Source organism: Nansenia antarctica (genome assembly GCF_963989245.1).
Source record: "Nansenia antarctica genome assembly, chromosome: 4".
NCBI classification, from domain to species: Eukaryota; Metazoa; Chordata; class Actinopteri; order Argentiniformes; family Microstomatidae; genus Nansenia; species Nansenia antarctica.
The window spans coordinates 74,363,209-74,379,764 of NC_137689.1; the positions used below are offsets into that span (position 1 = coordinate 74,363,209).

The 16,556-nt window shown below is 49.9% G+C and overlaps 1 protein-coding gene across 5 annotated transcripts in view; it reads left to right on the plus strand.

Annotated features, from left to right (window-relative positions):
• The window catches only part of grin1a (glutamate receptor, ionotropic, N-methyl D-aspartate 1a), a gene marked incomplete at both ends in the record, with an annotated part of 48,012 nt that extends 32,700 nt beyond the window's left edge, over nucleotides 1-15,312 (plus strand). For 2 of the 5 annotated variants that reach the window (XM_080530093.1, XM_080530094.1), the window contains 3 exons: nucleotides 312-421; nucleotides 1,157-1,302; nucleotides 15,244-15,312. In XM_080530093.1, the coding sequence (XP_080386219.1) occupies nucleotides 312-421; nucleotides 1,157-1,302; nucleotides 15,244-15,312 (325 nt within the window). Of the gene's footprint in view, nucleotides 1-311; nucleotides 422-1,156; nucleotides 1,303-9,186; nucleotides 9,211-10,378; nucleotides 10,493-15,243 lie in introns of all 5 variants that reach the window. The other 3 variants (XM_080530092.1, XM_080530090.1, XM_080530091.1) reach the window with 3 other exon arrangements.
• Between the last annotated feature and the right edge of the window lie 1,244 nt (nucleotides 15,313-16,556).

Genomic DNA, 16,556 nt, shown 5'->3' on the forward strand with positions numbered 1-16,556 from the left:
CTGGTCTCAGACTAGAGCGCGTCTTTCGGCGGAGTTGAACGTTTTTCCCGTGGAAAGTGTGTTTTAGTCCAAGACTACGCTCAAGCCTCGTCGATGAAAACTCCCCCCGGGGGGCCCCTATCAGTCTGTCAGCCTTGATTGTGTTATTTCATGTTTCATGTGTGTCATGTGTGCATTCTGGGATTGATCGGCTCTGACTGCGTGTGTCAACGCGGGGCGGTGTATTAACTGTGTCGCCTCTTACCCCCCCCCAATCCACCCCCACCCCCACCCGCCCTACCCCCCCGCCCCCCCCCCCCCCCCCCCTGCAGTTCCCATGAGAATGGCTTCATGGAGGACCTAGATAAGACCTGGGTACGATACCAGGAGTGTGACTCAAGGAGCAATGCACCAGCCACACTCACCTTTGAGAACATGGCAGGTATGGCTCCGGAGAACCTTCCCGGAAAGGAACCCCCCCCCCCCGCCCCCCCTTAACCCCTAACCCCTAACCCCCCCCACACTTAAAAGTGATTGGACAAAAACTGCAGTGGTAAGGTGCTGTAGTCTTTTTTTGTTTTGTCCAATACCTTTTAATTATTCGTTGGTGTTTTTGTGGTGTGTGTGGGTGAGTGGAAGTCTGTGTGTGTGGGGTGTGGGTGTGTGGTTGGGTGTGTGTGGGTGTGTGTGTGTGGTTGTCGTGCTGTGATGTCATAATGTCACATGGTGTGCAGCTGAAGGTCGGGCGACCTCTGACCTGTAGAGAGACCAGCCAGTCAGGGTCTGGGGTCGGAGGGCGCGGCTGAGATTCAGATCGGTGACTCACCACCTATCTCTACGTCTCTCTCTCTCTCTCTCTCTCCCTCTCTCCCACCCTCCCTCTCTCCCTCCCTTCCTCCCTACTTCCCCATCTCTCTATCTCTTTCTCTCTCTCTCTCCCTCCCTCCCTCTCTCCCTCCCTCCCTCTCTCCCCCCTTCCCTCTCTCCCCCCTCCCTCTCTCCCCCCTCCCTCCCCCCCTCCCTCCCTCCCTCTCTCCCCCCTCCCTCCCCCCCTCCCTCCCTCCCCCCTCCCCCCCTCCCTCCCTCCCTCTCTCCCCCCTCCCTCCCTCCCGCCCCCCTTCCTCCCTCCCTCCCCCCCCCCTCCCCCCCGCTCCCCCTCTTCCCCCCTCCCTCCCAGGCGTGTTCATGCTTGTGGCTGGTGGCATTGCGGCAGGGATATTCCTCATCTTTATTGAGATCGCGTACAAGCGCCACAAAGACGCTCGCAGGAAGCAGATGCAGCTGGCCTTTGCGGCCGTCAACGTCTGGAGGAAGAACCTGCAGGTATGACGACCCGCCGCCTCCCCCGTCTCCCCCCCCCCCCCCCCCCTCCCCCCGGACACCCAGGAGAGGGGAGGCGGGTTTGGGGTTTGGGGTTTTGTGTCAAGGGCCCAACAACCAACAAAGCTCCCCTCTCTCTCTACTCTCTGGGCGCTTCTGCTTTCTTCTCCTTCTCCTTCTCCGACCTTTTAACGAGGTCACAGTGACCGGTGACATCGTCGTGTCTTCTGAGGGTGTTGGTGACCGTCTCTCAAGAGGTGGTGGATGGAGGGGGGGAGAGGAGGGGAGAGGGGGGGACAGTGGGGCGGACAGGGGGGGGACACCTCAGAGTGGTCGATAAGGGACGTTTCTGGGTCCTCAAGGTCCTCGGTTCCTCGGATCCCGAGGCCTGTTCAGGGGGGGGTCCTCCCCGGGGGGGGGGGGTCTCTCCGGGGTACCCCCCCCCCCACCCCCACCCCAGGTCCACCCAGTGCCCCCCCCCAGGCCAACGGCCCCCGTGTCTCTTGTCTGTCTGTGCTTGCAGGACAGTAAGGAGGCTTCTGGGAGCCATGCCATGGGCCCGATGGGGACCCCCTCGTTAGTACGTAAACAATAACCCCCGGTTAACCCCCCCCCCCCCCCCATCTCCACCACCCGCCCCCACCCCACGTCACCCCCCCTCGCTGTCAGCCCCAGCCCCAGCGCAGGAGGGCCTTACATGACATAATATAGACAATAAGACATCAACCACGTTTCATCATGGCATGATGGCCGCTAGTCTATAAGCTGCTGATGTCTCTGTAGCTGCTTCCACGCTTCGTAAGGTCAGATGATGTGACATGTGACACGGGAGGAAAGGGGGGTAGTGGTTGGTTGGTTTCTAGCGGTGGATAGTGGGTTGGACTGATGATCCAGAAGGTCATGAGTTGAAATCCCCCACCTGGGAACACCACCACTAGTGTGCCCTTGAGTAAGGCACTTAGCCCGAAATAACTCCAGGGAGAGACCCGTCCCTGTCCCTGTAATCTGTAATTGAAAGTCGCTTTGGATAAAAGCGTCTGCTAAACGGTAAAAATGTGAATGTAATCTAAATGACAAAAAGCGAGAGGTAATTGGTACTGAATGTATTCATGAATACAGGTTAGAATCTCAATGAGACAATTAAATTAAACCAGCTAAAACCAATCTTTTTTTAACAGACGAATCACTCATTTTTGAAAGTTCGGCAGAAATACGACGCTAATACCAATCGGTTACTAACGACACAGAGAGGTCAGACTGACTCAAATGTCAGCGGCCTGTTTCTGACCTACACTGCAAAGAAAGTCACCTCAAAAACAAGAAAGAAAAGCTAGAACATGAAGGAAATACTACTTAAAAGAAGCAAAATGATCTAGATTGTCATATTAGAGGCCTCTTTATGAACCTCGACACTTATGACCATGTATGCTACGATGCTACGATGCAGATTAGCACACTACCGTGAGCTCTGCCCTGCATCTCTGCCCACGCCCCACTACAGAGTTATTTTCCACCGACCTCTCTGACCATGAGCGTCCATTCGAGGTTCGCCTGCGTGTCAGGGGATGCCCTGTGAAGCTAATCAGGCAGAAAACCCGCTAGCTGCTAACCGCTAACCGCTACCGCTGAGTTATGACGTATAGAAGCTCCTCACAGCCCCGCCGACCGAAGAACACCACGTCCCCTTAACTCCCCACGTCTTCCGCTGTGAAGCCTTGGCTCCCCCCCCCCTGCCCCCCTCCTCACCCCACTCCTTCCTCGCGACGTCCCCCCCCCCCACCCGACTGTGCAGCTAGCTAGCCTCAGCTGCGGCGTGTGAGGTTAGGAGGTTTAGGGGGGGGGGGGGATATGGATGGAGGGAGGGGGGGGGGGGCACACGTGTCAGGCAGTGGACACTGTGTGCCTGTGATGTTGTGGCGGCTCTTTGGCAGCCAGCCCGCCCCCGCCACCCCCCCTCCCCCCCCCCCTGCTGGCTCTCTGTAAAGGCCCTTTTTTTACAAAAGGTCAGTCGGTGTTGGTGGCCCCTGCTGAATAAAGAGAGAGAGCAGGGGCCGGAGGAGAGCGCACGGTAAGATCACAGTCTCTCTCGTATCTGTCCGTGGCCGTGTCTTCTTCTCTTTTCTCTCTCTCTCTCTCTCCCCCCGCGAACCAATGTCCTTCAGAGACCGTCTGCCATCGACCTTACTACTGTGTGTTCCTGTTGTCCGTGTCCGCGTCCGTTGTCCGTTAATCCACACTGTCCGTGGATGTTTATGTTATATAACACTAATTATCCACACATAGAGCAGACAGACATGACGCATGCCAGCCCCACCCCCCCCACCCCCACTGACAAAGGAGAAGGGTACCCAAACTATTTGGTCTATGTTACAGTACCTATTAGGGGTGGGCATCGACGATCGATAATTGATCGATAAGGATCTTGGTCGATCACAAAATAAAACATTTGGTCGATCACAAAAAAAAAAAAAAAAGATCAATTATCGATCGTCGATGCCCACCCCTAGTACCTATATATACTGTGCTGTGTCTTTTTTGGGGTGGGGTGGGGTGGGGAGGAGGGGGGTCTGTGACATCTTTGAGGTGGATTTCTGCATACTTTCTGCAGTGCTGCTGAGCTAAAGCGCGCTGCATCCATGCACAGCTGCGTCATTGGCAGCAGCACGCCCTAGAGCTAATGCGGCGGCTCGCATTCTCCGCATCAATCACCACAGCCCTGCTTATTTCTCAAATGGGGGTGTCGTGCGTGGAGTAGAAAAAGAAACTAGCGCATCCATCCAACTAGCAAGTCAGCTAATCCAGCTATTGTGTACACAGTAAGCCAACATGAACAGGAGTCACATGACCGGGCGGCAAGCGATCCACAGGACTAACTATACTGTGCATATCGTTAGCCTCGTAGCGTAATTGCCTAAGTTTGTATGCAGTGTCAAACATGCCTATGATGTCATAGAGATGACTTGGGATTTTGGAATGTAACGAGCATTCTGATAGGCTGATGTCATAGAGGCAATAATGCCCAGTGAATCAGCAGTGTTAGGAGAGGAGAGTTATTAGGCAGATATCTCAATTTGGCCAAAATATGACTTAGGCAATTATGCTATGAGGCTAACGATATATACTGTAGTACTCTAATATACTGACTGATACGACCAAGACGACAGTTTGTGTAGACTCCTCCTTCTTCTATTGGGACCTCCAAACCAGGTGTCCAGATGTCAGCATTCATATGACCGCTTGTGTGTTTTGTATGTTTTTTATATGTATGTACTATGTGTTTACTTCTGCAGGCGGTGCATGTGCAAAAGTGTGTGTGTTTTTTTTGCACATGCACGCCTGCTAAAACCCAGGTTGCCACGGTAACTCCAGAGGATGTGCACTTCTGAATAAAGTCTCTCATTTTCCCTCAGTCATTCTCCCACTCTCTGCTGCTGCTGCTGCTGCTACTTGCTAATCGCTACTCGTTAACCTAGCGCCCATTCCTCAGTGAGGAAACATCATTTCCCACAACGCCCCCCCTCCCCCCACCCCTCCTCCTCCCCCACTCCCTACGTTGCCTTCACTATACTCAGAGAGGTTGTCCAAGTGCAAATGCATGCCTGATTAGCATAACGTGCTCTGCTGACGCTATTCCCACCAGGCCCACTCACAGTTGAACAGCAGCTAACCGCTAACCGCTAACCGTTAGCTTTATCTGTTAGCCTACGACCGACGGGCCTTTATTCAGAAGTGCACTGCCTGTAAGCGGAGGAGATATCAGGGGATGAAACCAATGAGAATGTTGAACGAGGGACAAACCTGATTGGTGGGATGACGGTGCAGGGGTGATGATGTAATAATGGGGGGAAAAAGTGGGATGCCGTTTCCTGTTTGGGGACAGGAAATGCACCTTCAGCAAACAGTACGTGTCCAGAGTGACGCTTTCTCCGGTGGTCCCAGCATGCTTTGCATGGCCGGCCCCGTACCACACCAGGGGTCAGTGTCACGTGAGATCTGGATAGTCGTATTGCACCGACTAGCGAAAAAAATATTGATTAACTTTTCAAGTTTTTCACTTACCAGTGAAACGAAAACAGAAATCTACCGCTAGAAAAAAATCCATATGCTGAAATGAAAAAATGCCCTTATGTCTTGTAACATGTCAGCACCTCATCTATGGTAATCGTAATATTGACCATTATTTTACTAACATCTAGATGTCGTTTTCCAACAGGAAAAAAACAAAACATTTTTATTATTTGACCTTTTGACCTTTTTCTCGCTCAGAACGGAGAGTGGGTGTGTCATGTCTGCCATCACTAGTCAGCCAATCACCTGCACCCATCTCCCACGCCCGCCGCCCAATAGGATCTCACCTCTCGATGCCGTGTCATCAAGGGGGCGTGAGTCTGAGGGGCCGGTGTGTGTGGTGATGGGTCCCGTGGCCAGACTGGGGTCGGCTAACGTCATGTGACCTGATGAGAGGGCCGTGTTCTGCAGGTCCAGGGCCCAGGGCCTGGCCCGGGTTGACTGTCATGCTATTTGTTTTCTGCCTCCTCCTCTTCTACCTCCTCCTCCTCCTCCCCCTCCTCCTCCTATTCCTCCTCCTCCTCCCCCTCCTCCTCCTCCTCCTCCTCCTCCCCCTCTCCTTCCCGTCTTCCACCCCGACTCCCAAGGCCCATCCCACCCTCCTTCTGCATGATGATCCCTCAACTGAAATTCACACCACACTGCCCCGCCCCCCCCACCCACGGGCCTCCCTAACCCCTACAACTACCTCACCCTCCTCATCCTCCTCACCCTCCCCTAACCCCTACAACCACCTCACCCCTCCTCACCCTCCTCATCCTCCCCTAACCCCTACAACCACCTCACCCTCCTCACCTTCCTCATCCTCCTCTAACCCCTACAACCTCCTCACCTTCCTCATCCTCCCCTAACCCCTACAACCACCTCACCCTCCCCTAACCCCTATAACTACCTCACCTCCTCACCCTCCTCATCCTCCCCTAACCCCTACAACTACCTCACCTCCTCACCCTCCTCATCCTCCCCTAACCCCTACAACTACCTCACCCCTCCTCATCCTCCCCTAACCCCTACAACTACCTCACCCTCCTCACCTTCCTCACCCTCCCCTAACCCCTACAACCACCTCACCCTCCTCACCTTCCTCACCCTCCCCTAACCCCTACAACTACCTCACCCCTACAACCTCCTCACCCTCCTCACCTTCCTCACCCTCCCCTAACCCCTACAACTACCTCACCTTCCTCATCCTCCTCATCCTCCCCTAACCCCTACAACCACCTCACCCTCCTCACCCTCCTCATCCTCCCCTAACCCCTACAACTACCTCACCCCTCCTCATCCTCCTCATCCTCCCCTAACCCCTACAACTACCTCACCTTCCTCACCCTCCTCATCCTCCTCATCCTCCCCTAACCCCTACAACTACCTCACCTTCCTCACCCTCCTCATCCTCCTCATCCTCCCCTAACCCCTACAACCACCTCACCTTCCTCACCCTCCTCACCCTCCTCATCCTCCCCTAACCCCTACAACCACCTCACCCCTCCTCACCCTCCTCATCCTCCCCTAACCCCTACAACCACCTCACCCCTCCTCACCTTCCTCACCTTCCTCATCCTCCCCTAACCCCTACAACCACCTCACCCTCCTCATCCTCCCCTAACCCCTACAACCACCTCACCCTCCCCTAACCCCTACAACCTCCTCACCCCTCCTCACCTTCCTCATCCTCCTCTAACCCCTACAACCCTCCTGACCCTCCTCATCCTCCTCACCCTCCTCACCTTCCTCACCCTCCCCTAACCCCTACAACCTCCTCACCCCTCCTCACCTTCCTCATCCTCCTCTAACCCCTACAACCCTCCTCACCCTCCTCATCCTCCTCACCCTCCTCACCCTCCTCACCCTCCTCTAACCCCTACAACCACCTCAACCCTCCTCACCCTCCTCATCCTCCTCTAACCCCTACAACCTCCTCACCCTCCTCACCCTCCTCATCCTCCCCTAACCCCTATAACCTCCTCACCCCTCCTCACCCTCCTCACCTTCCTCACCTTCCTCATCCTCCCCTAACCCCTACAACCACCTCACCTTCCTCATCCTCCTCATCCTCCCCTAACCCCTACAACCACCTCACCCTCCTCACCTTCCTCATCCTCCTCTAACCCCTACAACCACCTCAACCCTCCTCATCCTCCCCTAACCCCTACAACCTCCTCAACCCTCCTCACCCTCCTCACCCTCCTCATCCTCCTCTAACCCCTATAACCTCCTCACCTTCCTCACCCTCCCCTAACCCCTACAACCACCTCAACCCTCCTCACCCTCCTCACCCTCCTCATCCTCCTCTAACCCCTACAACCACCTCAACCCTCCTCACCCTCCTCATCCTCCTCTAACCCCTACAACCACCTCACCCTCCTCACCCTCCCCTAACCCCTACAACCTCCTCATCCTCCCCTAACCCCTATAACCTCCTCACCCCTCCTCACCCTCCTCACCCTCCCCTAACCCCTACAACCTCCTCACCCTCCTCACCCTCCTCATCCTCCCCTAACCCCTATAACTACCTCACCCCTCCTCACCTTCCTCATCCTCCCCTAACCCCTACAACCACCTCAACCCTCCTCACCCTCCTCATCCTCCCCTAACCCCTATAACTACCTCACCCCTCCTCACCTTCCTCATCCTCCCCTAACCCCTACAACCTCCTCACCCTCCTCACCCTCCTCATCCTCCCCTAACCCCTATAACCTCCTCACCCCTCCTCACCCTCCTCACCTTCCTCATCCTCCCCTAACCCCTACAACCACCTCAACCCTCCTCACCTTCCTCACCCTCCCCTAACCCCTACAACTACCTCACCCCTCCTCACCCTCCCCTAACCCCTACAACTACCTCACCCTCCTCACCTTCCTCATCCTCCCCTAACCCCTACAACCACCTCACCCTCCCCTAACCCCTTAACCTCCTCACTCCTCCTCACACCTCAAACTAACCACCTAGGCCTTAACCTAACCTAGCCATCCCACCTAACCACCTTCCCTCCCCATGTACAGTAGACCACTAATAACAACTGCCGCTAATAGCTACTCTCTGTCACACCCACACACCCATCAAACCCACACACACCCAACACACATATCACACACCCATCACACCCACACACCCAAGACATAAGACCTTGTGCAAACCTCTCCATTACCACACAAACTTTGTTCCACTCATGCAATACCATCACACACACACACACACACACACATCTCACACACACACACACCCATCTCACACACACACACACACACACGCACACACACCCATCACACACACACACAGCCACACACACACCCATCACACCCACACAAAAGACCTTGTGCAAACCTCTCCATCTTTCCTGCACAAACTTTGTTCCACACCCCCCCACCTTAGCTCCTCCCCATTAACCCCCCCCCCCCCCCCCCCCAGTGTGTGGGGTGAATTTCCGTTGTACCTGACCCCAGGTATAACGACCCCGGGGCTATAATAATAATAATAATAATAATAATAATAATAATCGATGACTTAATTGTTGTTTTCTCACGCCGGTATGATGCATCTTAGTGGCTCCCCTGCTTTTCCTCTAAGCTCTGTACATTTATATATTCTACACTTTTTATTTTATTTTATTATGACTGCTTGGCTTTCCATGTTTGGTGTTTCTTTTGCTAGCTTTTTAAAAACCCCGCTCTTTTCGGTTCACCTTTGGCTTGAGTTTGGCTTCTGGATCTTAAAGTATAAAGTATATACAGTATATATATATAATATAACGGTCTCGTAGCTGAAGATGCAGATGGTTTATTCATTTACGTTTTCTTTTCTCCCCCCTCCTCTATGCAGCCCTCCTCTCTAGAGACTCAGGATGTAAGAACACCTCAATATCAGCTTTTGCACACAAACACTCAGTCTGTCGCTGTTGTCCCATAGAGGACTGAGAGTAGCGGTGTGGGACCCTTTCGATGGTATTGAGGGAGGGAGGTAACACAATTTGGTTTGTGGATAAGATTTGTGTATGATTGTAGGTTAAAGGATAGGGTTACAATTTGGGGGGGTTTTCTGAAAAAACGGTTGGAGGAAATACCTTTTTGAATATATTATACAGTATCAAGCAGGGGTGGGCGGGGGTGGGGAGGGGGTGAGCCCCCACTGAATACAGTTGATTCTGTTGCCTGATATTATTGTAGCATACTGGCTATTATTATTGTTGACCCCTACCTAACCTCCTTGGTCCAAGTTTCATCATCTCTGTTTTGTTTTTGTTTTTCCGTTGGAGGGAGTGAGCCTAGGGGTTGAAGGAAGGGGGGGTTGAGGAGAGGAGTGTGTGTTTGGGGGTGGTGGTGTTGCTCAATGACAAGACGAGTGTGTGTGGGGGTTAGTAGAAGAACGTGGTGGCTCTTTCAAAAGAGAGAGAGAAGCAGCATAGGACAGGTATCACCAATACCACGCCTGCCAGGTAGCCATCACTCAAACCATTCCAATGCATTTCTTAGGGGTGTTTGGATGTGTCAAGGCTTGGCTCATAGGGACTCTCCATCCTTTTCCAGCCCCACTACTGTGAAACGGCTAACTTGGCTAACTTGGCTAACTTGGCTAACTTGGCTAACTTGGCTAACTTGGCTAACTTGGCTAACTTGTAACAGTGTAGCGTAGCGGCCCGAGAGCTAGCTATCGTTGACAATCGGACAAGACTGAGTTTAAAAGTCCTTAAAGTTGAGCAAATCACCTTAGATACCTCCGTAGAATATCTACCTGAGGCCTCTATCACCTGGGAGGACCCTCACTTCCTCAACCCTAGACGAAAAGGAAAGAGGGGAGAAAAGAAAGAAGGGGGAGGGAGAGAGGGATGGGAGGAGGGGGGTTGGAGAGATGTGGGAGAGATGTGGGAGAGAGATTGGTTGGAGATTTGGTTGGGGGTGGGGGGGGTGGTTGTGAGACTGAATGAAACCCAAGGTCTCACCCCCTCCCCCCACCCCCACCTCCCTCCTCGAAGAATATGAATAATTTGTCTACATACTGTATATTTATTTTAAAGGATAGAAAGAGTGGTAGAGCAGACCCCCCCGACCCCAAAACGAAAGCCTCTTTTAGGTCCATCAGTACCTCCCTGGCCTCCAGCATCAAACGACGTAGGTCCTCCAAAGACACGGTAAGGAGCTGAAGACCCCCCGACCCCCCCCCCCCCGACCCCAACTCTCCCTTTACTCTTCCTCCCTTTCCTCTCTCTCTCTCCTCTCTACTTCCTCTGTCTCCTCCTCTCCTCCTCTCCTTCACTTCACTTCTCTCCCTTTTCTTCTCTTCTCGCCTCTGTCTTTTTTCTCTTCTTCTCCGCCATCCCCCCCTCCTCCGCCCCCTCCCCCTCCCATCTCTGGTTGACCACCAGAGAGTGCCATTCCTCCTCCTCTCTCCACCCCCATCCCTCATGGCTTTAGTTTAGCAGCCATGGTCACTTGTCTCTGTCAGTCAAAGCCCATCGATCAGCCCATCCAGATGCCATCTCTGTAGGTGATAGGCGCCCCCTGTAGGACAGTAACAGCAGTGCAGGCAGGAGACAGGAGTTCAGGGGGGTTGCAGGTCAGACCAGGAGAGGGATCGGCGGTGGTTGTTGTGGGGAGAGCAAAGCCAGGGCGTTGCTGGGCGGATGATGATGAGGGAGATGATGGGGTTAGTTGCTATGGGGACGACGGGGTTAGTTGCTATGGGGACGACGGGGTTAGTTGCTATGGCGCTGAGGAAGAGGAGGAAGCCTTTAGACAGCGGTCTGTGTGTTGTCTGTTTGGGCTGCTCTTCCTCCCTGCCCTGCCCTGCCCTGCCCTGCCACTGATATGGACATTGGTCTTGAACGAGTGTCTTTCCTGAAGTGATTTTTGGTGATGTGATATTTGTGTTTTGTGTCTCCTGTGTCTCCTGTATCCCTTTGATTGCTTGATCCTTCCCTTGTTCAATCCATCCTTTTTGTTTTCCACTTGATATCCTGCACTTCCTTGTTTTTTTGTTTTTTTTCGGTTTCTTTGGTTTTGGTTTCCGAAGCATGCGCTAATGTTATGCTGTTTGTTTTTTTCGGATAGTATTGATCATCACCCGGCTCTAAAAACAAACTAACATCTATTTTTAACCTACAGAACGTCTTATTTCAGGATTGTTCCCGAGGGAGTCGTACTATTATTATACGATCTACTGTGTCTTTTGCTTTGTCATGTTAAGTTTGTCATAATTTGTTACCATTATTGTCTTCAGATTTAAGGCTTAATTTAAATGTCCTCATTCTGTCAGGTTTTGACATTTTGGCATGCCTCTTATCCAAAGGGTCTATTTCTAGGTGGTGACGGATGATCGGTTCTACCTCTTTTCCCGCCTCTCTCTCTCTGAGGTTCTTCTGAGCTTCAAGCTCTTATTGTGTCAGCAGCGAGGTCGAGACTCCCTCCAGAAGCTTCTAGAAGTCTATTTTTACAGAGGCCTTCCTTACTGCTGCACAATAACAGTGTGGGGTGATCTAGTTTCCTCCACAGTGCAGCAGTCGGAGGAGTGGGGCCTGCTCATTGGTGTGTGTGTGTGTGTGTGTGTGTGTGTGTGTGTATATGTGTGTGTGTGTGTGTGTGTGTGTGTGTGTGCGTGTGCGTGCGCTCTCAGCTCTGCTGATCAGGGGGTTCACATACATCTCAAAGTGTTTTTTATTTTATATTTTATTTCATTTTTTAAAATGTATTATTTATTTATTTGTATTTGCACCCACACACACACACACACACACACACACACACACACACACACACACACACACACACACACACACACACACATACACACACACACATTAACAAAGGAAAGACAACATTAACGTGTGCAGGGGAGGTTTGTCAAGAAGCCTCCCCTTAAAACAATGCTACATGTACAGCCTTATAACAGCGTTATTACAGTGTTATTACAGGGTTGTTACAGCGTTATTACAGCCTCATTACAGCCTTATTACAACCAGGTTAACACGGCACACAAGAGTAATTCTGTTTGATTTCTCCATGTTTTATTCTCCTGTTCTGCTGTGACATTGACCGTATATAGACATGTTTCTTCTCTGTTTCAAAACAATACTCCGACCTTTGACCTTTGCCACTTGCTCTCCCCTGAAGAAGTTCAATAGAATGCTCAAGTGTTCAAGGAGTGAAGAAGAGTGGAATGACCATTGTTGATGATGTCAGTGTGGGGTGGAGGGGGGGGGGATAATGGTTTTGGGGGGGTCTATCACTCTCTTCAACAAAACCCTGGTGAAATAGAGAGGTTTCCGCGTAGAGACCACAGACCTAAACAGACGCTCTGAAATGAGAAGCGTGCCATCCCCCAGTCTTTTGACCATTTATTTTTTATTTTATATAAGTGTTTCTTATTTTATATTAATGGATATAAATGGACTTTTGAGTGTCAGTGTCCCTCACCCACATATGCCACACACTGCTCCTCTCTCCCTCTGCAAGCATGTCAATTACTACTCTAACTGTCGTCATGGTAACAGTACTAGTAGTAGTAGTAGTAGTAGTAGTAGTAGTAGTAGTAGTAGTAGTAGTAGTAGTAGTAGTAGTAGTAGTAGTAGTACAGTAGTTGTGGTAGAAGGTACTATAACAGGTACTATAGCGATAGAAGTCATTCATTGTTGTTGTAGCGTCGATGGTAGTAAACATCTTTTGAAGTGTCTCTCTTTTGCTGGTCCACCTTCTCCCAGTAGGGGGCACTGTAAAGTGGAAACACTCACAGCTGGCCCCCCCGATGTACAGTACATGGGGGGACGCAGGGGGTTGTAAGCTTTGTGATGATGCAACTCTGAGGCCTAAGTGATGGGACATCCTCAGTAACCAGGGATGTTGACTGTTACTTAGGGTGGAAGTTGTATCATAACAACTTATTAAGCTCATATGCTTGAATGCTTGATGATTTAAGAAGCATTATATACCACAGCCTAAAATGAGAGACACAACGATAATCATTAACCTGAAGAAGAAGAAGAATCTTGTAAATCACAATTTGTAAAATTTACTGATTTGCGAAATTAACCAGGAAAAAATAGATTTCGTTAGAAATTTACATTTTTGGGGGTTTTTGTGAAGATAAAGTGAATGATGTGTGTGGGGTTATACTGTGTTTACATGGTGGATTACGATTGGCTTGTTCTAAAAGTGACCCTAGTTGTGAAGAGGAAGCTGTCATACTTAAGTATGAAACATTCAAAAGTCTCTTCACACTGAATCAGGTTTTTCCAACACAAACACAGTAAATCGGAAATCTATGAAAAGTAAGTTGGATTTCGATTTGACTTGTTGGAAACCTCTCTCTGATGACAAGGAATGCCCTGGAGAGAGCATGATTCACCACAGTTAAGTATATTCAGGATAGGCGATAGGAGAAAAAGCTTCACAAAAAACAATTCATGTTTTTTTTTGCAATATCAGTTGATTCCCATATTTACAATGGATAAGGGATGGATGCTCTGAGGCGATGGCAGTGGTTTTTGACACACCGCTGCCTCAACCTCCACAGCGACCATCCTCAAACATTGGGAAATATGGTTAACTGCCATCTTGCCAGAGGCAGATTATTACACTTTCAAAAAACGAAAAAACACTTCTAGGTTATACAATTCCGAAGTCACAGTTCCCATAGTAACTGGGCACCTGCATGGGCTGGGTGTGTTTCTGTTACATACCCAGCTCTGTAGATGCCCATTTTAAGACACTCTGCTTATCAAAAAAAAAAAAAAAGGCACAGTGAAATAATAGGACTGGAGGTAAGACTCCGACTGCACACAGCACTCTGAACCAGCCCAGAATGCACTCTGGCTCAATCGAAATGAACCCCCTCCCCTCCACCCTCCCCGTAAATTATTGACCCCACCGTTCACGTAAGGTCGAGGTTCAAACGGCTGGTTCACCTGTGCTCCCCACCCCTCAGGACCTTACCTCCACTCCACTATTAAACCAGTAACCCACCTCAGGCAGAGCGACCAACCGCCACCGTTACCACCGCACCACGACAAGGCCGCCTGCGCTGTTGTGCCACATTCCTACACTCCCCTTCGCATGAACACGACGTATTCACTTCTTTTTTGTTAGCGATTATGCTCACACGAACTAACACCTATTCACTTCTTTTTGTTAGCGATTATGCTCACACGAACTAACACGTATTCACTTCTTTTTTGTTAGCGATTATGCTCACACGAACTAACACCTATTCACTTCTTTTTGTTAGCGATTATGCTCACTCACACGAACTTTGTGGCCATTTCTATGCTAGTAACAGAGTAGCCTACTAGCAAGCTGAACGTGTTTAGAAAGTTTTTTTTTTTCTTCATACAAAATAGTGTATATTTATTTCAGATACTGTAGTAGTAGTAGTAGTAGTAGTAAAGGAAGATATCTTCATTTCCGGTGAAGAAGTAGCCGCCATCTTGTTCTTGTGACATTTTTGTTAATCCTGACCCCTCTCGTCACTTTGATTTGGTTTCTTGGTCCAAAGAACTACTATATCTGACTACATTTGGCCAACGAGACAGAGGGGAGACATTAGGAATTAGATTACATTAGATTCAACTTTATTGTCATCGCAGAGTACAAGTACTATACAACGACATGTGGGGAGTGAGAATGTGGTACAACACCGGCCCTCACAGTGAAACTCTCTCTAATCCAATCTCGACCACCTCTGCCTTTGGTGGGTTAACCGAACACATCTGCTTCTACGATTTCAACGACTGAAATGGAGCCGAGGTGTTCTGTTACCGCTTTTTAAATCATTTTTTTTATTAGTAGCGAAAAAAAATCATTTGAAAAAGCACCAGGTTTTGTGTTGAGGTGCAGCACAGAGTGACTGACACACGTCTCCCCCCCCCCCCCCCTCCTGTTGTCTCCGCAGCAGTACCCGCCAACTGACATCACGGGACAGCTCAACCTGTCAGACCCGTCTGTCAGCACGGTGGTGTGAGAGAGAGAGAGGGAGAGAGACAGAGAGAGCGAAAGAAAGAGAGAGAGAGATTCGCTCCCCGAAGAGAAAGAAAGAAAGAGAGAGAGAAAAGGGGCTTTCCATCCAGCTAAAGCCTCTCCACGGTGGAGCCTCGTCATCACGGAACGAAGCCCTCGAGATGAACTGATCTACTGTACATACCTGGCACCTGTTCAAGCTGGAACTAGTCTGTCGTGAGACAGCTTTAGGGCTCTGAGCATGAGGACACACACACACACACACACACACAGACACACACACACACAGACACATACACACATACACACACCACACGCACACACACACACACACACACACACACACACACACACACACACAGACACCACACACACACATACACACAGACACCACACACACACACAGACTCGACTATTTTGTTTTGTTTTTTCCTTTTCCCGCTCAGCAAACTTGGTTATAGTCAAATTTTTCTGTCTAATTTTTACTTACTACACATACAACATGATGATGTTTAATATAACTACTACTACTTATCTTCTACACAATCAATTCTACTGTTTTAGAAAACCTGTTTAGTCACATGACTTACTGTATGTAGACAAACGAGATTGGAACGTAAGAACTGTACATGTCATTTTCCTTTTTCAAACACGGGACTAGATCTCCCAATACTATCAATTATTTCTCAGTACAGTGTATAGTACAGAAGGACAACTTTGATGGATATCAACCTTAGTATTTGATCAAGAAATACCTTCTAAACTGAATTAACATATTGAAACATTTTAGATATGTATTTGTTAAGCAATGCAAGTATAAATAGCGAGGATGTGAACTTGTGTGACCATAATACTTAACAAAAGAGAAGGCCGCAGCATGTTTTTGTAAACGCATAGGTGCCAACTGAGAATTTATTGAATGCATTCTTTGTCCATAATACTGTAGTGTCATCACTGGAAAGGCTGTTTATGGAAATACTTTTGTGGCACTTAAGTGCAACACACTTTAACTGCCGTTCTCTAACCACTCTTAGGTCACAAACAAACAAAGGCCTAAAACAAAGGCTGTGAGCTTTGTTGACATTGCCTCATTTTACCCACTAAATCATTTGTAGCTTTCTAAATGCATGCTTGGTTATAGCTTGGACTATTGTATTCAACTAGTTACGCAGTGACACGCACCATCCCCTTCATAACAGTCAGATGTTTAATATTTAGCTCCATTTGGCTAATCTACAGAGATTATCA